The sequence below is a fragment of the Lathamus discolor genome, chromosome 6 (assembly GCF_037157495.1).
Source record: "Lathamus discolor isolate bLatDis1 chromosome 6, bLatDis1.hap1, whole genome shotgun sequence".
Taxonomy (NCBI): domain Eukaryota; kingdom Metazoa; phylum Chordata; class Aves; order Psittaciformes; family Psittacidae; genus Lathamus; species Lathamus discolor.
Window position 1 is genome coordinate 35299194 of NC_088889.1, and position 24667 is coordinate 35323860.

General features: G+C 39.0%; 1 protein-coding gene across 3 annotated transcripts in view; it reads right to left on the reverse strand.

Moving 5' to 3' along the window:
- The window catches only part of TSHR (thyroid stimulating hormone receptor), a 50009-nt gene extending 29869 nt beyond the window's left edge, over positions 1 to 20140 (reverse strand). For all 3 annotated transcript variants that reach the window (XM_065684663.1, XM_065684662.1, XM_065684661.1), the window contains exon 1: positions 19971 to 20140. In XM_065684663.1, the coding sequence (XP_065540735.1) occupies positions 19971 to 20140 (170 nt within the window). The remainder of the gene's footprint in view (positions 1 to 19970) is intronic.
- Between the last annotated feature and the right edge of the window lie 4527 nt (positions 20141 to 24667).

Genomic DNA, 24667 nt, shown 5'->3' on the forward strand with positions numbered 1-24667 from the left:
GCAAAGTTCTTAATGGAATGAATCCTTAGCAAACTGACTCCTCCAAAAAACAGAGGAAATGCTTTGGAAAAATAGCCGAGTTCATTTGAAAAAGTTCAAAAAAATTCATTTGAACTTACAATTACAACCTCTCATTGCTGGGTGAGGCGATCTTTTGTTTTCCAGTACATCTGGGAATACACTTACATAATTTATAGTCAATGAATAGTCTGAAGAATAACCAAGAACAAATTATAAGCTTTTCCAGTAGCTTCTCTTTCAGAATAGTTCAATAGAAAATAAACAAATTAGGATGATTTCCTCATTCTGTTTTCTGTTTCATGATGTGAAGTATCTGATTATAGTAATTATAATTGGTTTACAGAGACTAAAATATTATAATCTTAAGATTTATCAAGGTTCTGGAACTTGCATATGAGAATTAAAATATCTGTAGAAATTATTAAAAATTCCGTCTTGAGTAAAAATATAAATTAAGACACCGTGTACTACTGTCACCACAGAGAAGGCTCTGTCTACTTCCCAAGTATACCTTTCCTACTCCATATACTTGTTACAAGAATGAGCAAGGAGAACCTAGACTTCTATTTTTCCAGCAGTGGATTAATGTTTCAATCTGACTTCAATCCACCCAGATCCCACCCCCATCAAACCCGCAACAACAGGAATGCCAGTTGGTTCAGAGGTATACTTGCCTATTCCCCTGCACCCATAGCACCTTGACACCCATGCCAGTCCTCTTCCATCCCTCCTCCACTTCATGCTACTGCTTCTTTCTATTATCACAGTCCTAGACAAAGTATTTGTGAAAAACAACTGCTTGGTCCAGCCCAGCCTGCTGATCTTGCTGTTGTGTTTCAACGTCTGTCTGTATTTCCAGGCCTTTGAGATAGCTGACACTAGCACTAAAACTATCACTTATGCATAATTCCATGGTCTAGAAAAGCAAGAATTTAAACACCACCTTGAGTCTCTTCTTGACCTCCTGCTCTTATGTCAGATATTCATCCCTCTCCATTTTTGTCAGATAATGAGCAGTCAGACCCATCATTCTTGAGCTACATATGGGCTAAGTAAGCTCACATTAATCTTTTATTGACATACTTGAAATTTACACATCCCATCAGAAAAGCCTGGAAATTCTGGATAGTATTTATGAACCAATTATATCGAAGTTGCTGTATTATGATGAAATGACTCTGCATTTATAAATTTCTAGACAAGGCTCCTGATATGTCAAGAATAGACATGATGAAGAAATGTAGACTTAAAGGCTATATTTTGAATGAATGACTGGTAAATGTATTATATGGGCTATAAGTGGGAGTATGATATTTCTTCCTATCTATCTGATAGAGCTTAAACATACACCAACATTCTGCAAATATGACAAAAAAACATGGGTTACAGGATGTGTTTATAAGCACCTCAAAGGAATGAGAGACGAGTATAAGCAGAAAGAAATCTTAGGCAGCAGAAGGGAAGAAACAGCCCATTTCAAAATAAGAACTCAGTTGTGAGGTGAAACATATCAAAGTTTGTCAGTAAAGCTAAAAGACTCCAAGTTCATGTAATACACCTACTACATAAACAACTTACCAAACGCATGTAGCATGTACTCACAGAGTATTGGATGTTTGTTAGCTGCCATTTTTTAACTACTTGCTGTCTTAACAGACCACCTGAGTTCAGAGTCAGTGATTACGCAGACCATAAACTGGAGTGAATGCAACAGGCCTGGAGCCAGGGCCAAACTTTAAAGCTAACCTTTGTGCAGAACCACCCACAAAGCTCCCATTCCCTCTGAGTTCCACAAACCTGTGGGGCTGATGCATTGTTGCTATTTTAAGCTACCTCCTAAATCAGTGTAAAACTTTGCAGAGGAAAAAAATCAGTGCTTCAGTTTCTGTTTGCCAAGTGTGAGTCTGTGGGAAATTACTAGCTGGGGGCCATGAGTGTGTAGAAGGCTGTGGGATGGACAGTAATTCTTACAAGTGGGAAGAAGAGAAGCTGATAAAATTTGCAATCAGTGAAGTTTATGATGGATCAAAAATGAGAGTAATTTAAATAGACTAGTTATTGTTTAGCCCAGTCTAGCTGCATTTAAAGATCACAAGCTTACCAACTGTCTTAAAAGTCCAGTATTCAGCCAACCACTGTATCTTCATGAAGAAAGTAAGCTTTTTCAGAAAAAAGGAAAAAACTTCACTGGGCAAATACACATTATTTTTTCAAGTGAGAAAAAATTTAGCTATAAGCACATATTCAATAGGCTCACTTAATATCCTTTTTATATTAAAGCAAATATAACATGCATGAAAATGTTCAATACCATTTAATGAAAAAATTGTGCCTGTGCTACCCTGAGTACTACAATTTATTTCTACCTTTTCCTCATTCAGATTAAAAGCTCTATTAAATCCAGAAAAAAACTTCAATCTTCCTTCCATAAAATCTTTCAAAAAGAAGAACCCAGTCTGAGGTCATGTTCATTGCAAACATGCTATCAATATTTGCAAAGACACGAAAGAACACAAATCACATTTTCACTAAATGAAATGTTTTTAAAATGGCAAGAATAGGTTTCAGAAAAACATTTCAGGTCTCATAGGGTGACATTTAGTTTGCATTTCTTAGTTTCATAGGTCAAAAAGTTGGTTTGAAGCTTTTAAAACTCTCTGTTTTGGTACTTGCACCAAAAGTTTAGCCTCTATGTTCCTGAAAGACTCCACATTTTGTGTATCAAGAAAATGAAACCTGAACTACTGGTAAGAAACTTATTAGACTGCTTGTGCAGAACTTAACATTTTTGCTTTCGTCTGCCCCAAACATCTGTCAACCGGGAATGTAGAAAGTTTCTTGCTCAAAAATCAAGTAGTGCAGACACTCACCTAACAACTGTTGGTTGTTACTTTAGAGACACAAGATTAGGCAGCTTAGGCCAGGCACAAGACAGTAAAACTAGAATCAGCCCTGTAAACTGAGCAAGTAGCATTAATTGCATTGCAAATAATGATGTTAATTGACCTTAGTATATTCTGTTGTAACACAGTAAGTTTTTCTTATTTAGACTGCACTTTAAAAAATTTATAAATAGTAATCCATTAAAATACACAATTTACAGGTGGCTTAAAACAAGGCATAAGTAAAAATAATAGAAATAAAAAACTATTTCACAAAAATATTCCACTAATAAACAAAGCCATAATTACATCTCAGAAGCCAGGAGTTTCTCACTTCCCCTTGCGCATTTAAGTCAGAATTACAGCATAGCTGATTTTTTTTTTCATTGATTGCTAAATACAATTAGAGACAAGTACCAAGGAGTTACAGAAAAATTCAAGTGAAACTGTTCATAATCCTAGTTCTCTTTCAGCTGCACATATGCACAAGAATAGAATCTGGTCTATGACTTACAGAAGTGATATGGAGCATATAAGGAGGTTAACAAAAAAAAATCTGGTAGGTATTTAGTTTCTTACAGGTCACCATTTTCAAACACATGATATTGATGAATATCAGAACTACGTAGCAACCAGGAACAGAAACACCAAGAGATGTGGAGGCTGTTTCACTTGACAGTGACTACTTCATTTCTATTGCTGCCTTGTGTTAGAGCAAAAAAGTCTAGGGTAAAATGTAGGATTTATACATTCCCTTCTATTACACCTTTTCATCTGATAACTAGCACTAACAGCATCCATAACGCAGTCAAAATACTATTAGAGTGAGAACTTACAGATGTAAATGTGAAAATCTAAAGAAGAAAAAATTCTGTTGCTCTTTGGCTTGCTTATTAAATCACTTGAAAGCTTTATGTCTCATTGCACATGAATTCTGACTCAGCGCTGAAGTTCTTAAAATAGCATGAAGGCATAAGTAATGTATTATATAATATTTATGGAAAGCACTGGTCTTTTAAAAAGATTTTTACAACTACATTTAGTTGCAAGCTTCTCAGGACTTTGGGGTTTGTTGGGGGGTTTTGGAGAGTTTGTTTGCTTTCCAAGCCTGAGATTCAATTCATCAAGACAGAACAACAGCACAAGGTTGTCTTTCCTATCTGTCACCTGTGAGAGGGTGGCAGGAAGCAACATTCCTTCTTTGAAGAACACTGACCATGACTTCTCCCCTCCCCATTCTCAGTCCCGATGGTTCCACTCTCCCTTCTCATGGACCACTGCTGCACCCAGACACTCAGAAATGGTCAGCAACAAGGGTCCTGACCTCATGCTCCAGCAATAGGCAGAGAATGAAAACTTTCTCACTCAGCTGCAGCCCCTCTGCAGCAATCCCTGCAGCTACTTCAAGTTCCTAAATAAGGAAGCAAAAAGCATCTGCTAGGCCATTGTGGCACTGAGTGGACATTATCTTTTAGCAGGAGCTGGAGGCAAGTAGTGAAAAAAACATGTGAAACCAACGTTGTCCTCAAACATGAATGGTTTCACATTTTCTATATTGAGAAATGCAGAAATATGTCAATATATATGTGTGTATATATATATATATATGATTTTAACAACATCCTCAGCAGTAACTTTGGTGTTGCTTCAGTAAGATCTGCTAGGGAATATATATTGTACATACTTAGCCTCTTTATTTTAAAAGATTTTTAAAATATCTGTCTACAAAACGTAACAAATCAATGGGGATTATCCAAAGAATTTCAGATTAAAATGACATGATTTATAATTTAAATTGTGGCAACAATAGCTACAGGCATTTTAATGAACTACTCTCCACAAAGATGGGGGGGGTAGCGGAGGGGGGGGGGGAGGAACACGACAATGACAATTGGCTATATGTGAAACTAAGTAAGAAATTTTACGTATTAATATTTCTGAGAAAATTGTAACAAGCAATGATCTTTCAGCTTTTACAATTACCACAACAGCTGAGATAATGGCCAAGTAAACAGTTATTGACACATTAACTTCTAGGATTTTGTATCCAACTAAACTCAACACAAACTAAGCAAACAAAAATATTACCTTTTTGATTATTATTATTCCGAAATAAATGCATTATAGTCTTTCAGTGGTGAAAAAATAGCTATAAAAAAAGACATTTCACATGAAGTGAAGTGCGTGCTGAGCTTACCAGAAGACGATTACCACCTAGTGTTTAATGCTAGTATTACCAACAAGGTAGAAGCCAGGGAAAGACTGACAGCAAAATAACTAAAGTAGAAAACTGCTTCTGACTGCGCTAGAAGACTACACAGCTACTTTCCTATAAATAACTAGCAGTCCAAAAGAGTAACATAAAGTATACATCAAAACTGGCCCAGCCCTAAGAAATTAAAGACATACTAAATCCTTTCAAAATGAAAGTGTGCAGGTCAGCATTTGGGATGACTCTGTACTAAAAGTAAGTTCTTAGCACTAACATATCCTTTTCCTACAAACTGAGGTGCATATGGACACTGTCAGACTGACAGGCAAGAAATCAGGTTGGTTGCTTGCTAATTTATAGCAAACATAAAACACCAAGCCACAATGTTGGATCTACTTCTTGTTCAGTTTGTAATCACCCACTGTTTCTTGCTGGAATTTGAGTAGAAAATGAAAACTTTGGAGGAAGCACTGCCCCTACTCAATGTTACCTTCTATTTATCAGCAAAACCGTATGTTGCTAATGTTTTTTAACAGATTTCTAAACCAACAGGACTGAAGAAAGCATGACATTTAAATGCCTACAAGTCAGAGGTATTTAATCTTAAGTAGCTGAGACAGGCTGTGAAATATCGAACTAAAAACCCAACAAAACAGGAATGAGTGACAGAAGGGGACCAGAGAGACTACTGAAGATCAAAACAATAATTTTTGAACATTGAATACAACTTGGTTTCCATTGCTTATCAGCCATCGTGTCAGTAGCATTTCTTGTATGTTTGTAGCATTTAAATTTCCTGTCTCATGGCACAGAAAACCAGCAAGTGTTGGGAACTATACAAGTGCAAACAAAAAGCTGTAAACAACATTCTATGATTTCTATTCCCAGTAGAAACAAGTACTACTTCAGTATGCTTTAACTACACACATAACTTGCTCAACAGAAAAGCAGGGGGACTGCAAATAGTTCTTTTGTAGATGCTAAGAAGAGGTTCAGTTAAATGAAAATACCACATATTGTCACAAAAGTCACTGGTGATATGGCAGGAGAAACTAATTTTTAGCCTTCGTCTGTGGAAATGACTAGTTTTGATCAACTTAATAGCAAAAAAGTGGTTTACACCAGACTTAAAACTCTATTTTTTGGAGACGATTTCGACAGTCATTTAACAGACTGATTCTGTAAGTGTTACACACCACAGAATCTTGAATTGCTACTGCAGTCAGTTTTCATTACGTTGTTTTCTTTTGACATTAAATTTCCAACCCATTACACTTCAGAAGCACACAACAGCCTTCTCTTGAGCTGAGAAACAGAGCTTATTGACATAACTGTAAAAGGGAAGAAAAATATCAAATTTTACAAAATACTGTAACTACAAAGCAATTGTGTAGCAAAATGTAGAGAGTAGGAAAAGTAGTTTGTTTCACTCAAGGCTTCATTCCAACACCAAATCAATGGGAAACAATAATGACCAGGATTTTGCAAAATCCAGTGCTACAGACTCAGGTAGAAGCGATGATAGATCCTACAGTAAATTCATGACAATTTAAATTATATGGATAATGAGCTGCTGACTCATGCTAAAATAAGACTAGTTCTCTATTCATCCGAGGACAGTGAGCGTGATCAGTCTGCATCTAAACAAAGCACCCTAGAGTAATTTTATGGAAGTCTTTTGAGCTTGTTTTGAAATAAAAACAAAAGTACCAAAGTATACAACAATTATCTCTAGTGTGCATATATATATATGATATATATATTTCCTTATATGTATATAATGAAAAACAACCTTTTAAATGTCAATCTTTAAACACAAGATTAAGTCACACAATGCAGTAAATTTAAGCTATTTTTTCTCATGAATAAGGAGATACTTAAACATATGTTTGAAGAGCCAGTAAAGGTAATGTAAAGTAACACTATAACCTAGCATAGAATCATAGAATAATTTGGGTTGGAAGGTACCTTTAAAGATCATCTTGTCCAACACACACACCCCCCCCCCCCACCCCCCCCCCCCCAATAAGCAGGGACATTTTCAACTACATCAGATTGCTCAGAGCTCCATCCAACTGAACCTTGAATGTTTCCAGGGTTGTGGCATCTACCACTTCTCTGGGCAGCCTGTTCTAGTGTTTCAACACCCTCATCATAAAAAAAAGTCTTTCTGATCTCAAGTCTAAATCTTACTCACAAGCTTTTAACCTGCTTGTGGCTATTCTTTGGAGACAGCACGTTAACTGTACAATTATGTGTAATTCAGTAAACACTTAAAACTATGTCGACAGCACAATATAAAAACTCTTTCAAGCTTATCTGTCAGTCACAGGTAGTAAGATAGACCATAAAGAGATTGTCTCTGCTCTGACATCTTATGCCTGTCACTCCTTTTTCCTTTCTTCCATACATCTCACTGGATACCTAGCTTCATGTGCTTCATATCTTTTGTGTAATGACAAGCATTTCTGGACTCCAGGCTACCAAAGACTTCGATCTTCTATTTTTCTGTTGAAATAGCAGAATTTTCTCTTCTGGCTTTGCCTCTTAGCCCTGGTATCTAAGAGGGAGTCCCATGGATGAAAGTATTTCATGCCTAGATTTCTCTCTGACAACTACTAGTAAAAATACTACTTTCCCAAAACACTGGCCTACCTGGCAGTATGTACTGCATCTGCTGACCACCTTTCCAAACAGCCCATTACCTTGCTCCAACTCCACTGGAGGAGCATGTACTCCAAAGATGATAGAGAAGAGCTGTGTTTCTGAAACGAAGCCAAGAGTCTATAAATAGCTGCCAGGAAAGATCAAATGGGATCATAAAATTTCAGAAAACAGCAATCAGAAGAGGTTCACTTCTTTCAGGGAGAGAGAGTAAGAACACGGTGTAATTGCTGGCTACTATTGTTTCTAATCAGAGGACAGCTAAGTGCCTGTAATTGCTGCCAGCTGCTCAGCAGAGGTTAGAAAAGGCAAGCTGAATGTTAGGAATTATTTAGACAGAAATATAGGATAAAATAAAGACAATCGTTTTGCCACTAGTTGGGTATATATAGCACCTGCAAAAGAATGGTTAACAGTACAGAAAGACTTGCATACAAAAAATAACTACACAGCAGCCACCAGCCTGTGTTTCTCCAGATCCTCCTTTTTGCCTTACTGGTAGATGTACATCATTTTTGCCTTTTTCAGACACCATCAACCTCTCTCGATCACCATGATCTTTCAATGATGATAGAGTGGCCTCACAATGACATCAGGCAGCTTCCACATCACTCTTACGTGCATCCCATCTGGACTCACAGATTTCTCTGTCCCGTATGCTTCTGCTGCTTTTGGCTGGGGTAGAGTTAATTTTCTTCATTGTAGCTAGTATAAGGCTATATTTTAGGGTTGTGCTGGAAAGAGTGTTGATAAACCAGGGGTGTTTTAAGCTGTATTATCCACCAGCCAGCAGGCTGGGGGTGCACAAGAAACTGGGAAGAGACACAGCTGAGACAGCTGACTCCAACTAACCAAAGGGATATTCCACATCATATGGCATCATGGTCAGCATATAAAGAAGGGGAAGAAAAAGGAAGGTGGGCATGTTCAGAGTTATGGTGCTTTGGCTTCCCAAGTAACTGCTATGTGATGTAGCCCTGCTGTCCTGGAGATGGGTGAACACCTGCCTGCTGATGGTGAGTGCTGAATGAATTCCTTGTTTTGCTTTGCTTGTGTGTGCAGCTTCTGCTTTACCTATGAAATTCTCTTGATCTCAGCTCATGAGTTTTCTCACTTTTCTGATTCTCTCCCCCATAGCACTAAGGGAAAGTGAGTGAGTGGCTGCGTGTGGCTTGGTTGCCAGCTGGGGTTAAACCATTACAGTGCTTTTTGGAGCATAGCATGGGGCTTGAAGGTTTTGAGATAATGACAGATTTGATTGGAATGTGCTAGATCAAATTTATAGCTCTTATTGCTCTTTAGCTTTTAATTGACAGGCTTCTCTTCTTGCCATGAGCCTTGCTTGCCTTACTGTGTATTAGTCTATTGCTTGTTAGTAGCTGCTTTTTGCTTTTGCTGCTTGTACTGTTTATCATCTTACTCAGCAGTGCCTGAGAAAGTTTTGATAACAGCAGCGGGGATGCACCTGAGCTGGCAGATGGCCAGGCCATCACTGCTGTTTCTATGCTGAAGTACTCGGCAGGCTAGAACGAGAGTGTGCCAATTGAAGGGACTGTGACCTGTGGATGAGTCCATGTGGGAGGAGAGCACCTCACAGCATCTGTGGCCGTGAATAAGTCCACACCAGAACAAGTACATATTGAAACAACTGTGGCTGTGGCTATGTCTGTGCCATAGCAGGTATACCTCCATGCTGGAGAAGTACACTTCAAAGCATCAGTGGCTGCGCATGAGGTCATGCTGGAGCACCTTAAAATGAGTGGCTCTGGAGAAGCCCAAAACAGAGCAGGTACACTCTGGAGGGAGTGCAGCTATGGGTAATTCATGTTGGATCAGCTATCTGCTCTTGATTAATGTTCAGGACAGGATCTTGGATGAAATGGTGCTTTCTTTATGACGCAGTACAAGAAATTTTAAGTTTTATGCTCCTGGACACTCTAAAGAGTTAGTACACATACTTGTCCCTCAGAAACTAATGAAGTTAGCTGCTTTCAACTCACACCCATCAGTCAGAAAGGAGATGCCCACCAAAATAGTTTAAAAGACTTTATGTTTAAAAATGCAGTTTTCTCCTTACCCATTTAATTAGGGAACTTCCACAAATTGTAATATAAACTAGGACTATATGAAATATAATTTTCCTGCAGAACCTCTCTGAGTGGTGAAATTCCTCTCCCTTCCTCCTCAAAGGCTGATGCAACTTGGGGGAAAGGAAGGTCTCTGTCACAACAATAAAGTGACCAAAGGCTAAAAAATTGAAAGTCTAGATCTTAACATAGTATTAGAAAAATAATTCAATTCCTTCTGTTACAAAGAAAAAATAATTCAAGGGCTTCCTCAGAAGCTATTTTCATTGCACTGTTTTGTCATGCCTAAACATGACCGCATGCATTCAACTGAGGATGCGACAGTTCTGATGGCAACTTTGAAATTCATGTAACCCAGAAGAAAAGGTGTGTTCCTGATATAATTCTGAACATGTGTATCTATACTAATTATGAAATTACAACTCTGAGCAACAGCATTACCTTTTTTCTGGTGGCCACAAACAAAAATTGGTAGCATAGATCGACAAGAGGAGAATCTTGCCCTTTTTGTCCAAAATGATGTCTTCTTTTTCTACCTAACCTTTCTTCTATTTGCATATGGTTACAGCATTTTTTCAAGGCTTTTTTAGGTAGATTTTCTTGATTTCTCTATCAGTCTGACACATGGATTAAAAAGTTGTTGCAGTACAGAGGCCAGACTCCCAGACTGTGAAAGTGTTTCAGCAGGTCCTGTTTCACTACAGACTACTTGAACCATGTCCTTTTAAAGAACTCTTTGTGTGTTTATTTGGGAATAAGGAGGGAATTTGATTAAAATATCACTAGCTGAGCAGGGATTATAGAACAGCATGCTTTCAGTTACTAATTTTCTTTACATTTAAAATGTAAATGAAGAAATTTCCTGCTGTTCCTTTTGAATAAAAAAGTGATACCTGGTTCTGTGAGACAAAGAAAGTCTGAGCTCATACGTGACAGAAAGGAAACAGGATTTAAAAACCTCAAAGGTCTTTATAAACAGTCAGAGATACTTTAAATTTAGAAAGATCTCTGAAACCAAACTTTTTTGTAAGTGTGACGAACACTGGAAGCGCATAGGGAAATGTAAAGAAACATTCAATAATACTGTTAAGTCCTTCACCAAAGGACTTTTAGAAATAAAACTACACAGGAAGTTACTTCAAAACTGCTTGAATTTCTACTGAAAACACACATGAACAGTAATTTTGGTTTCATATTTGTTTAGCTTAAATGTCTTTCATTATAAATCACAACAGTGGCAAAGCTCTACCTTAGGGGAAAAAACACAACCCTATTCCAGAAATGTGCGTAAATTATGTATGTTATTACATACTATTATATATTATAGCTTTCTACTGCCTTACCCATGTTTGTCTATATCTGTATGCAGTCACATGTTACTTTTGCAGGCAAGAACCATTAATGTTCTGTCCCTGGACAATGCCCACAGTTACAGGATTTTGGTCCGTATATTACAGTAATATGGACAATGGATGAAATAATGAATGTAATTTGAGTGATTTTTCCTATTTGAGGAGTGTAAGGAATGAGCTGGAATTGACTTGTGGTGATGTCAATGCAAGTTAAGTACAGATAAGCATGAGAAGTGCAACTGTTATGCAAATGGATGTTCAAACCCTCCCTTTTATCAGGGGATTCAGAGCAGTACTGAAAATCCAGTGTCAGTCTTTCAAAGACTTCTTTCTCTGTCTGTCAGATTGTCTAAAATCCTCAGTGATGGACCAGGAAAACTAACAAATGCTGGTACAGAAACCTGGTCAGTGTCCATGACATTTTTATTAACAGTAACAAAAGCAATACTGTACCAGCTGGTATTTCAGATTATACAGCACTTCAGGTTTAGAATATTACATAAAATGCCAAAGACGGCAAACATGGTACTGCAATACTGTGCTAAGGCTGATAATACACAAGTAAATAGATCTATGTCTTGAGTCTGATCGAAGAGAACACATTCAGCAGTTTCTAAGGTAGTATGTGTTTTTATCATTACTTAGATCTTCCCTAAGTAATAGTTTTCACTTATTATTTTCCAGCATGTATAAATGTTTATGTAAGGATTTTACATATTAAAACAAGTTTATCTCCTCCCAAAGGGGACGCTTCAATATAAAAGGAGAATCTTTCTTTGGGGGAAAAAACAAAAAGTCTAGTTCATTTCCAAGATTGCTACAGTTTAGATAAATACACTCCACATAAATTATTGGTTAAAAATAGGAAGCAAATGAGAAGACTAAATGAATCGGAGAAAGAATTTAGGCTGCTTAATATACATTCATAAAAAAGGGGATGAACAGTAAGGTAACAATGCTTACTTATGCTAGAAAGTTATTAAGGTAGCAATGCTAAAAGTGGATTGTGAAGAATGTCAGAAGGCTCTTGTAGGACTGCGTGGCTTGTAAAAAAAATGGTAAATGAAATTTGGTGTCAATAGCTGCACATGATACACTGAAGAAACCATACATAGATACATACAATAATAGTTACATATTCTGAGTTCATCATTTTCATTCAGGAGCAGATCTTGGCATCATGTTAGATCTTGACATTAGTTCCATGAAAACATGGATTTAGCTCTTAGGAAGAGTCAAAAAAACCCCAAACAAACTCGAAACAAACCCACAGGAAAAAAATAAAAGAGGGAAGGAGCTCTAATTAACCATACCTATTGGGAAGTTTTGTGATTTTGTCATCCAGAATGTCAGACTAGATGTTCCCATGAGCCCTCTTGGCCTTAAAATCTATGCCTCTACCACTTAATAAGAAGGGAAAAAAAATGAAGCAAATAAGCTTCAAGCACCTACTATTTTATTATAACATGTTTTACCATTATTGTTCATAGACAGTGAATTTTACTTAAACAGCTGTTAGAAAGCAGAGGTTTTTTTAAATAGCAATAGATTATAAGCCATTCACAACCGAAATATTGTTTTTGCAACGTAACTAAGATAACATTTTACTGAAATCTTATGAGACCTGTTTCTAAAAGATGTGGTCAAGAAGCTGTGTATCAATCTTTGTGAAGCTAAAACAGTAAACTATAGGCGTTAGTCTCCTTGCAATGGATCTGTGTAATTCCTGGTTGCTCTAAAAGCAATTAGGTTCACTCAAAGGGAAGTGTAAGTTTCCTGTATTTTTAGCTACCGATAATAGCTGATGGCAGGCTATTGAGAAGAAATATCAGGATATAAAAATGTCATGCATTGATGGCAGCTCATTCATCAAGATCACAGCATATCTATGAGCAGCTTAATACAACACCCATCTTAAAAGAAGTTAGAAACAGCCTAAACACAGAGCAGCCTACACCCAGACTCTTTGATGTCATAGTTCCAAGTAAAGGTCCTTTTATGTATTTCCTGTATTCTGAAAATTGAGTTTGTTACCACCTTTTTCTCCTCCTTCCTTAAACTTGCCATCAGTCCATAAACCAGCTTTCTTTCCTATGTCTAACAGCTAATTTGTCTCAAGTCTTTCCTAAGGTACTTCCTGATACTTTTTTTTTAAAATGAGACTTCAAAAATCAATTCAGATGTTTCTGATTCCTTTGAAGAACTAACGTATCTGTGGGGCAAGATTTCCCTTTATGAAAACCATAGAATCATTTAGATTGCAAAGGAACTTTAAGATGATCAATCATAAAACTAATACTGCCAAATCCACCACTAAACCATGTTCCTAAGCACCACAGCTACACATCTTTTAAATACCCCCAGGGTATTCTGTACAATGAGTGGAAATTTTAAGACATTATGCCTACAATAGGGACATACTATAAAATTCAGGTACTGTAAATAGTACCTGAATAGAATCATAGAATGGTTTAAGTTGGAAAAGACCTTTAAGATCATTGAGTCCAATTATAAACCTAACACTGCCAAGTCCACCATTAAGCCATGTCCCTCAGTCCTACATCTGCACCTTTAAATAGCTCCGGGGAGGGTGACTCAACCACTTCCCTGAGCAGCCTGTTTCAATGCTTGACAACACTTTCAATGAGAAAAAACTTCTTAATATCCAATCTAAACCTTCCCTGGCACAATTTGAAGCAATTTCCTCTTGTCCTATCACTAGTTACTTGGGAGAAGAGACCAATACCCCCCTCACTCCACCCCCCTTTCAGGTAGTTGTAGAGAGTGATAAGGTCTTCCTTGAGCATCCTTTTCTCTAGACTAAACAACCCCACTTCTCTCAGCTGCTCCTTGTAGACTTATTCTCTATACCCTTCACCAGCTTTGTTGCCCTTCTCTGGGCCCATTCCAGCACCTCAATGTCTCTCTTGTTGTGAGGGGTCCAGAACTGAACAGTTCCCTGAGGAACACCACTTGTGGCTGGCAACCAACTGGATTTAGCCCCATTCACCACTGCATTTTGGGCCCAGTCATCCAGCCAGTTCTTTACCCAGCAAAGAGTACTCCATCCAAGTGTGAGAACAGTACACCTGACCCAACCAGATTGATTCCTTTGTATTTTTCACAATCTTCCAAAGAAGACACACCTAGCACCATTTAGTTCCCAAGGTGTTCCCTGAAGTACTTTTTTTAAAGGAATTATGACCTTTCATTCCATTGTCATCGGGGTTGTTTTAAGCTGTAAATTACATACATAATTACAGTTGGTAATGCAGCAATTTAATTTTTTAATGTATTTTGAACTCTTAGAGAAGTATTATCTGGTTCAGGGTATTTAATTCTATTCAAGTTTTCAATTTGTTTAAACAAGCTTCAGTTTGCTAGTTTTTCAGACATACCCTCTGTGTTTCAAAGACTATACTGAGCTTTTATATTACAAGTCTGTTTTGTACAAAATATTTTTCCACTGAATTAAGTTTCCAAAAATCTCCTCATTTATGCATGACTTCCATTTTCTGAAGGATGCCCTAATAGCTTCCTTCAGTTGTCTGTTTAACCATGTCAGTATTTCGCCTGTTCTTTTAGGCTCTCGGTACTTCATCATTAAAATAGGGATAATAATTATGTGCTTATGTTGCAGGGTTATTTATGAAGATGTATTTATGAGGCTCCATATCTAATTCTGAAGTAATTAAGATTATAAGAAGATGATGATAGAATTACCTGAAGTCAGAATATCTGAATTTCAGACAATTCCTAAGACTAACATTTTGGGGAAAATATTTTAAATCAGTTTAATTTACATTCAATCTAAAGTAAAGACATCATCTCCTTCAGCTCTACTTGTACATTCTGTGAACTCAAAATGCTCTAAATTTCTCATTAAGCATATAAAACGTATATGCCAGTGAAGCTGTCATTACAGGTAAAACTGTTCAGTCCATACATATTTTGTTCTCCAGTTCAAAAAAGTATTTAGAATCATAGAATCATAGAACAGTTAGGATTGGAAAGGACCTTAAGATCATAGAATCATAGCATATGTTATACAATTTCCATTTCTCTTTTACCAAAAGCTGACAACAACATGGAGAACTAAACAATCCAGCTGATTCACTACACCTTGTTATCCTGATATTCACACACGCTCATCCTTAATAACAGTAAATATGACATATGTCAGGATTCCTTGCCCCTGAAGCGTGAGCTACTTTGCATTTGTCAAAAAGCAAATACCCTAGAGAAGATGCAGAATTGTAGCTTAATACCTCATGTAAAGTGCATATTCTTAAAGACTGCACTATATTTTTGTTTCTATTTATCTGCCAGTTCCACTGTCCTCCTCCAACTCCCTCTTGTCCAGTTTCAACCAAATTTGATTGTGGCAATGTGAAAATAGCACCTGGGTGCAGGATAGAAACCTCATTAGCATCCGTTCTAAGAAATGAAAAAAAAAAAAAGGCAAAGAGCCAAAATTCAGCACTCACAGCTCTGATCTCAGGAGATGATGCCTTTGTATAATATTAAATATATTGGTTTTAGGCAGCAGATGAGAGTGCTTTCTCACTCACGGATGAGAGGGAACACAGGAAACTAACGCTGGCTTGCTGTAGAAGGCATCGGGAGAAGATGAGAATAGTCAGCAAGCTGAAGTGGCGTAAAACTGACCTGAAAAAGTTGTGTCTGCAGCTGCTGGTGAGAGGACAATGTGGCATTTTCAATGACAACAAAAATGAGTTCTTGCATCATCTATTAATCTTGTGGAACTCATTGCCAAAGGACATTATGGGTGTTGAAATGGGTTCAAGAGACAACTAAATAAGGCACAAACACAGAACTGTAGAGACACAGAAGAGCAATCCTTTGAGGGCTGCTACAATGCCAAAACCACACCTAGTTTATAAACTTCCTGTAGGTAAAAATAATTGAAAGTGAAATGGAAATGAACAGTACCACATATGACCTCTATATGTAAATACCGAAGGGAAATTATGAGAAGGGAAACCCTGGAGACAGGGTACTGCATTAAATGAATTCCCTTGGGCTGATTTGCTATGGCTGTTATTAAGTGGTATAAGACTTAAACAAGGGTATTAAGGATAGTGAGGATGGGCAGGGGAGCTGATGTTATTTTAGTAAGCATTTGCAGGTGATGCAGAGCACAAATATGAAAGAAGCAGAATTTTATTAGTTTTATTGTCAAAGGAAAAATAATTAAAAGCAACTAGTAATAGATTCATAAAATGAAAAGCATTGGGAAATGTGTTGAGCTGACGCTAGGATAGTGATACCATCTGAATATTTCATCACAATGATTCAAGCATTATGATGTAATTATATCTTTGGACAAAAATTCAGTAGGGTTTTGGTGTAAGTAATTCTTCACAGACATTAACCCCCAACTTCCCACTGGATCTGCTTGCACTGAAAAGCCAGGATCTCCCTTGGCATATTCCACCAAACATGGAGCAGATTATAGCACCAACTGTAGCTCTGCTCCAGCACTTTGCTGGTGAAAGAGGAAAGCACTGCCAGCCAAGAGTCAGGGACAGGAATCCCCTCAGTACCTGCATGTAGTGCCACTGCCACAGCATGAACGAGGAGTGGAGTTAGGGATAGGCAGAGGGAGAAACAAAGGAGGGCCAGGTAAAATGGTGACAGACCAAGGCAGGGTGTCAGCTGTGCAGAAAAAGGCATGAAAAATATTATAGATGTGACAAAAATATTGATACCTAATTTAATGTTTTTTAATACTGCATTTCCATAACAGTTAGAACTGCTTTCTTACTATGTTATGGTATATAATCCTTAACTCCAGGCAACAAGACAAGATTTGCCTGTAATTCCTAAAACCTTTTTCTTTGTACTTATTTTGTTTACTCCACAGAAAAGGGGGAAAAAATAATAAATTGTACTGTACTGAAAAAAATAAGCATCTCCAGGAACAATATCTGTGCACTCAGGCATTCTGGCGAAGTACCTTCATGAACTATATTTGGACAAATGCACTGAAAGCTATTTAAAGCAAATACACTTTTCTGGCCAAAGTTCATGACATTTTAATACTAAAAGAGTTTGGAAATTAGTATTTTTTTGCAATTCTTTATAAGTATGGCTTGTTGAAAAAAGGGCTTACACTACTCTCTTAAAGTAGGGTAGGGAAATGTGAACACTCCTGACTGAATAATCAGAATGAAACCTTTATTGGAGTTTCAAGATCCTGTGTGCTGAAAAGAGCTCATAATCTTGAAAAGGTGGCAAAGCGTTCCTAGACTCATCAGTCTTTTAGCTTTACAAGACCTACAAAACTGAATAGCCACATAAGAAAGTTTTAAAATCGCCAGTCTTGAGGTTCATGCATAGCCACCAAGAAGCAAAGTTACTTTACATAAAGTAACAAAAGTTGCTGGATTTGGGGAAAATTGTAGAGGGTTTCAACACATATTGTGCAGATATGCACAGCTACATAATTCACTTCGAAGAAGTGTTCATTATTCTTATGGTTAAGAGAAACTTCAATTATTTTGGAGACTTTTGTCTTTAACTCAGAACCATTGCCAGTTGTAAGGCAGAAGGATGCAAAACATGATGTGAACAGAGGCACACACCTTACAATCTGTCAGGATAACTCTTTGCCTCATTTCATCCTCCATGAGCAACTAAGTCAGCCTGAAGCATCTGAAAGCACTCTGAACATAAACAAGATACAAGTAATTGTTATGACTCCCATGTAACATATGGAGGGAAAGAAAGGTTATTTGCCAAGAGCAAGGAACTACAGAATTAGGTCCAGTCTACCAGGCTTCAGCAATTCAAATAATAACACAGAATGAAAAAGATACACACCTTATCCAGAGAGAAAAGTGCAAACTGAAGCAAAAAATAAAAAATAATAAAAAAAAAGCCTTTTCTTTTTTTTAATTTGCCTTTTTTTTTTTCTTTTGTAATACAAGCTGTGTTTTCCTTGTTTCCTTAGTCAATTTTCCTGTTTGTTTTCGAATCAGACAGACTATAACAGTGCGTGTTCTACCTTTTCTACCACACAGTATAAAATCATAATTGTCGTTATCTGGAATTTTTTCTTGTCTTACAATGACTCTGGTAGGGAACACACTTCTTGACAAGTTTGCAGTGGTCACCCCAGTTGGTACAGGTGATTAAAATATACCCAAAACAAATAGAAAAATATTTCTCAGCTGGTTTTGTTAATTACTTTTTCAATGGAAATAAGACTTTCACTAGGTGTTTTTGACTTTTAAAGTGTCTTATAATCCTAGAGCCCCGTCACAACAGGTATTTAAAACATTAGAACACCAGTAGCAGAAGTGCTTTATTTGTGAAGCTGTATCTAGAGAGGTTCTGCTCAGCCATCATACCAGCAGTTTTCAGTGAAAGCATGCAGTTCTACTATGTGATCTTGTTGTTTGTATTAACTATTTTAAGTGCCTATACAAACTATAAATTGACACTGCTTTATTTTCTAGCTTTTCATGATAGATTTCAAAGACCATACTAGGTTTCATACAGTAACATTTCAAACTAAATAAACTGAATGTACAGAAGTATAGTAAGAAACAAAACCCATATAATTTAAAATCTTATCAACTGAAATACTGCAGTTTAGTAATAGAAAAGAAATTAAAGGCATGCATAAATAATGGAAATAGCGTAATTTTTTCTCTCTCTTTTTAGATAAGTGATCAATTTGCTAAGCCTTTACTTTCAGGCGTTAAAAAATCTGAGAAGTCCATTCAAATAAGTTCAAATAACGTAACGGTTCGTATTTTCAAGTATGAAAGCCCTGAGAATCATTATCAAGACATAAACTAATCAACCTGTTACTGTTTTATCTTGCACTTAAATCAACTGAGTTTCAGTTTGTTTATTTTATTAGAAATTAATCTACTTACTTTCTAAGTAAGATTCTAAGTACCTTCCCTTGGAGACTAGAAACATTTTGTGCTCTGTGAGAAAAAGTAAAAGCCAGGAGTGAATTAGCTGCATAGTTATAGCTGACTGGTGACATTTTGGCTTCCCTAAAATATTTATCTCTATGGGGCTGACATACAACACAGGATGTATGTTCTGGACTGGCAGCGTGAACCCAGACAGGATATTCTTCAGTGGCTGTAATGGTACTAAACACTTAGGTTTGAACTGCTCTGCACTTTAGCAAGCTCCAAATTTGCTGCTTTATCCCATACTCCACTCTTTTATCTGAAGTACTTTGTCTCCTAGACAGTATATTGGGATTCTTAGTTCCCATGGATTCTTTTTGTTGGGCTTTGGCAAAGAAGCTGGAAGTGCACAGAAACTTTCATGGAACTGTTTGAAGTGGCACATCCAATTCCTTTTTTTATTTTTTTTAAGTGCAAAACTGTCTTTGATCTCTCCTTCTTTTCCCTCACCCGCTAGGAACACGCCACACAGAATCCAGCCTTCTGCTCAGTTTGCCCACAAAGAGCCCAGTGACGAATTTTCCCAGAACTTTTAAAGCCCAGTGGACGATCACCTCTTCCTATCTCCATAAGGTTTGAGGGTCACTTTTCCTACATCTCCCTGACACACATGGAGCCTACACACTGCTGTTCCTACTATGCTGTACTGCCCAGGTAAATGACAGCACTTCCCCCTCCACACACACTATCCCTCCAGCAACTCACAGGGCAGATGCTCAGAGCATCTCCTGCTTGCAAAATACGATTACTCACAACCGGCTAGTATTTTCTCTAAACCGTCCTAATATACTCACAGGGTCTGGGTATCTTCTGGAAGGCTGGGAATGAAGTGGATGTCCCTGCAGGTGATTTTATAGTCATCCCAGTCGGAACACTCGCAGAAGGCTGAAGGACACCTCTCTGTGCTGTGGCTGCACAGCACCAGCACCAGCAGCAACTGGAAGGCTACTGGGAGGCTCAGCATCTTCTGCTGCCCGTTCCCGCTCTGCCCCTCGATCCTCCGAGGGGAAGTGAGGAGACGCCAGGGCTGCAGGGGCAGAGCACGCTGCCCCGCCGGGAAAAGCCGCTCGGGAGAGGCGGCACCTTTGCTGAACGACACCGCCTCCTCGCTCAGCGGGGACAGGAAAGGTCTCCCCCAGCCCTGCGCGCCCTCTCCCTCGGGAGCGCTCCTTCTCCTCTCCCCGGCTCCCGCGCCCACCCTGCCGGTCATCCCTCCCTCCTGCCCTCGCTGCCGCTCCCCGCTCCTCGGCACCCCTCCCTCCGGGCCCCCCGGGCCTGGACCCCGGCAGCGCCCTGAGCCCGGCGCCCGGAGGGGCAGCGCCGAGCCCAGCCGCGCCACCGGGGACCTGCCACCGGGTCGGAGGGTCCCAGACCGCGCTGGGCGCCGGGGCCACCTGCCGAGGACGGCCGGCACTGCGCGGAACCAGCTGGCTCCCCGCCCTGCCCGGGCCGCCCGAGCCCAGCCAGAGCGGGCGGCGGGAGCTGCCAGGTAGGCAGCTGGGCACCGGCTCAGCGCTGCAGCGGAACGAGCCCGCCGAGCCGTTTTCAAACGCGGCAGCGCGACGTTACCCGAACACACGAAGCAGCTTTGCAGAACGGAGGAGGGCAGGGGGCTGTGTAAGCCCAGTACTAAACTCACTTGTAAACGCAGTGCAGTTAAAACAGATCTTTACATCGAAGAAAAACTCACTAACTGCAAAGTGGATACTAAACGTAAAGCAGATAAAAGAAACCACTGAAAATTCAAAAGAGAAGTTTGAAAACTGTGTGATAGAAGAGAGCAAATTGAAGACTAGAGTAACATTTTCTACATTATAAAAAAAAAAAGATAAAATCGTTTCACCAAAGAAAAATGGAGGAAAAAAATAATCTAACCTTGAGAGCAAAAAGGTCACTTGAATAATTGTCACTTGAAGTAGCAAACTACTCTGGTCACTGCTATGGACAAACGTTTACAATGGACATGGCACAGAAGTGCCCACAGTGAAGCATCTCTGTGCCTGACATACATACTAAAAACTGCAAAAGTCTGGCTAATACTCACTTAATTCTGTGTTTCTTCATAAACAGAAGATACTCCTGCTAAAACCAAATATTTAAAAGTAGTGACAGAGAAAAGAAGGTATACTATTGTTTAATTCAGTGAAGCCATATAGAAAGTTCTTTAATACTTTGTCGCAATTCCTTTTTTTTTTTTTTAACTAAATGCTGTTTTCTCCTTCCTGCAAATTTTGTGCATGTGTAGGAATACAACAAGAAAAATTTCAATAACATGTCAACAAAAATGTTTGTTACCTTAGGCAGGAGAAACTTGAGAAAGTAACCTACTCACAGTAAAAAATTAGACCACAACCTTCTTGGATAAATAGTTTCCATCCAGCTAGATCAGAGTTATTCAAAAGTTATGAGTACAACACATCTGATATGATTTTGATATAGCTCTTTAAAATTAAGTCTTTTCATTAGCATGTGTTTCCTAAATATAATTAATGCCCTTAACATGTCTTTTTAAAGCGAGCAAATGCTACTATGTCCATAAAAAAAAATATAAATCCTGATCTTGCAGACATATGTTAGTGCTTAGATCTTGTGTAAGTGAGGAATCCCATCAGATAAATTTATTCTGTTGAGAATAGGGGTATCTTTAGGGGTTTCCTGATGAGGGGACAAGCTGAAGCATTGCGTGGAATTCCCTTGGGAATGGTGGCTGTCCTGTGTCCCACATCGTCACATCCTTTTGGCACACTGCTCATTTCTGTAACTCATCCTGCTGCCCCCAAAGCCACCACCCAGCACCACTTTTTGGTGTCCACACCAATCTGACTAAATAAAAATAAAACCATAGGCAGATCACCAAATTTCAAGGTTGTTGAACAAGAGAGCTGCACACTCCACTGAAGCACAGGCAAGGGAAAACCTGTGACTCAGCGTAGTCAAGTCATAGTGCTCTGCAACTGTTCACTACTTTGGTCAGTGCTCAGGAAGACTCCGTACTGTGTAAACCAGACCAAGTTGCTGGAGGCTGCTACCAGTGTGTTCAGGCTTGCCGTCTCTCAGACATGGGATCATGTTCTTTCCCAGCCAAGGGCTAAGTGACAGATTTCATGAAGAAGAAAGCCAAAAGCTAGTACAGGTTCTGAGCATGGAAGAACCATGGAGTAATCAGCCACTTAATGGACTTCAACTAATACACTCTATGTTATAAAATTCATACAGTGTTACAGCTGCCTACAGGGTTTCCCCAGGATAGCAAAATGCCCTGCTCATTTTCTTGTTCTTAATGCCAAAGTATCCAGCTTGTCCTGGGAACACTGTATGCTGTATTAGCAATAGGACATCAAATTCTTAGTTCCTTTTGGCTTTGACAAAGAAATATTTTGGTTGACACCTTACAAAGCCATCTAGCAAAACAAATGTTTCACCAAAGGGATCTCTGTCTTCTTACGGTCCAAGTCATTTAGGTGTCATGAGTCTATTCAACACCTGATTCCCAAGCAGCAGGTACAGATCATAGTTGTTTCATCCAGCAATCATTGACTAACACTCTCCAGAGACACTCCATCAACTTTGAGCAGCAGCATTAAAATCCTCTTCCAGCTAAATCTCTGTTTTCTCACAACCAATCTTGATGACCTAATACAACTTGGAGCACAACAGAGAAGTCCTTACGTTTCATGACATGGCCTGGTTAGAGGGACTATGCTAGGGATGTATATCCCCTTTTTAATGACAGTACTACTGGGGTGATTTGTTACACCTTGTGTGTACTCTTTTACATCCCCTCTCTCCCCAACTTTTATTCTGACTTCACTGTTACCTTTTAACAGTCCACTGTGTGTGGACTAAGCAAAGGAATAATAATTTTATTGGTGGGCAGATAAGTAGTTCCAAGATGTAATTAATTTCAGTGGGTTTTCATAAATCAAATCACACTCATTCATTTGGTGTACTAAAGGTATCCTTATGCTACTTACCTTTACTGGGTAAAGACTACCCTGCAATAGCTACTCCACAGTAATTGTGTTTCAGGCTCTTAAACTAGAGGAAGGGTAATTTGTTTCATTGCCCTTTCACTGAGGGCAAAGTATTTTGAGTTACATTTTATTTAGTAGGAAAAAGAGCATGCATATAGATACTGGCATTAGAAGCTTTAGCATCGCAACTGCTCTGTGGCAGAAGTGGTATTCCAGAAAGAGTTAATGGAAGAAATAATTATCTATCTTCACACTATTTCTAAGGGATAAAAAAGGGTGACTATAAAAGACTGCAGAATGAAGAAACGGCAAAGCTGATGCTGCAGTTGTAGATCTTCCAAGCAGATGTCAAAATAAATAAGAACTGTGTAATATACAGTTTCTGGGCTTGAACACTGAATAAGAGAAGCAAGAGACTCCTCTCGTTCAAAGCCTGATAGAAGGAAACAGGACAGAATATATGACTTCAGCCTGGGTTCCAGGACTGGGTGCACTGCCTTCTTGGCTTCTAGAGCCAGAAACATCAACAGTAGGAATTTGGGGAGAAAGGACTATTGGTACCACATGGTGTTTCCATGGGCACTGGGTTTGCTCTGACAAGTTATGCTCTGAGCAAGATGACATTGTTTACATTGTAGTTCCTAGCATGTTTAGGGAATCTGCTGTCTAGAAGTCTGCAATCACAGTTTAGCTGTTACACTCTGTCAGGGCTTTGCCCTGGCCACCATGGGTTTTTCTGGGTACACTCTGGACCTACATGGAAGGTATCATTGTCTCTGCTCTTCTCTCCAGTCTTGTCTCCTTGATAGAGCTTGGACCTACATTGTAGTTTTGTCTCCAGGCGTCTCTTACTCCTTCTGTATGGACCCTGGACCTGACTTGATTCCTTGCCTTGCTGGGACTGTCAATACCACCAAAGGAGTGGCTGACACACCAGAGGACTGTGCTGCCATTCAGCGAGACCTGGACAGGCTGGAGAGTTGGGCGGGGAGAAACTTGATGAAATTTAACAAGGGCAAGTGTAGAGTCTTGCATCTGGGGAAGAACAACCCCATGTACCAGTACAGGTTGGGGGTTGACCTGCTGGAAAGTAGTGAAGGGGAAAGGGACCTGGGGGTCCTGGTGGATAGGAGGATGACCATGAGCCAGCAATGTGCTCTTGTGGCCAAGAAGGCAAATGGCATCTTAGGGTGCATTAGAAAGGGAGTGGTTAGTAGGTCAAGAGAGGTTCTCCTCCCCCTCTACTCAGCCTTGGTGAGGCCGCATCTGGAATATTGCGTCCAGTTCTGGGCCCCTCTGTTCAAGAAGGACAGGGAATTGCTTGAAGGAGTCCAGCGCAGAGCCACAAAGATGATTAAGGGAGTGGAACATCTCCCTTATGAGGAGAGGCTGAGGGAGCTGGGTCTCTTTAGCTTGCAAAAGAGGAGACTGAGGGGTGACCTCATCAATGTTTACAAATATGTAAAGGGTAGGTGTCAGGATGATGGAGCTAGGCTTTTTTCAGTGATATCCAGTGA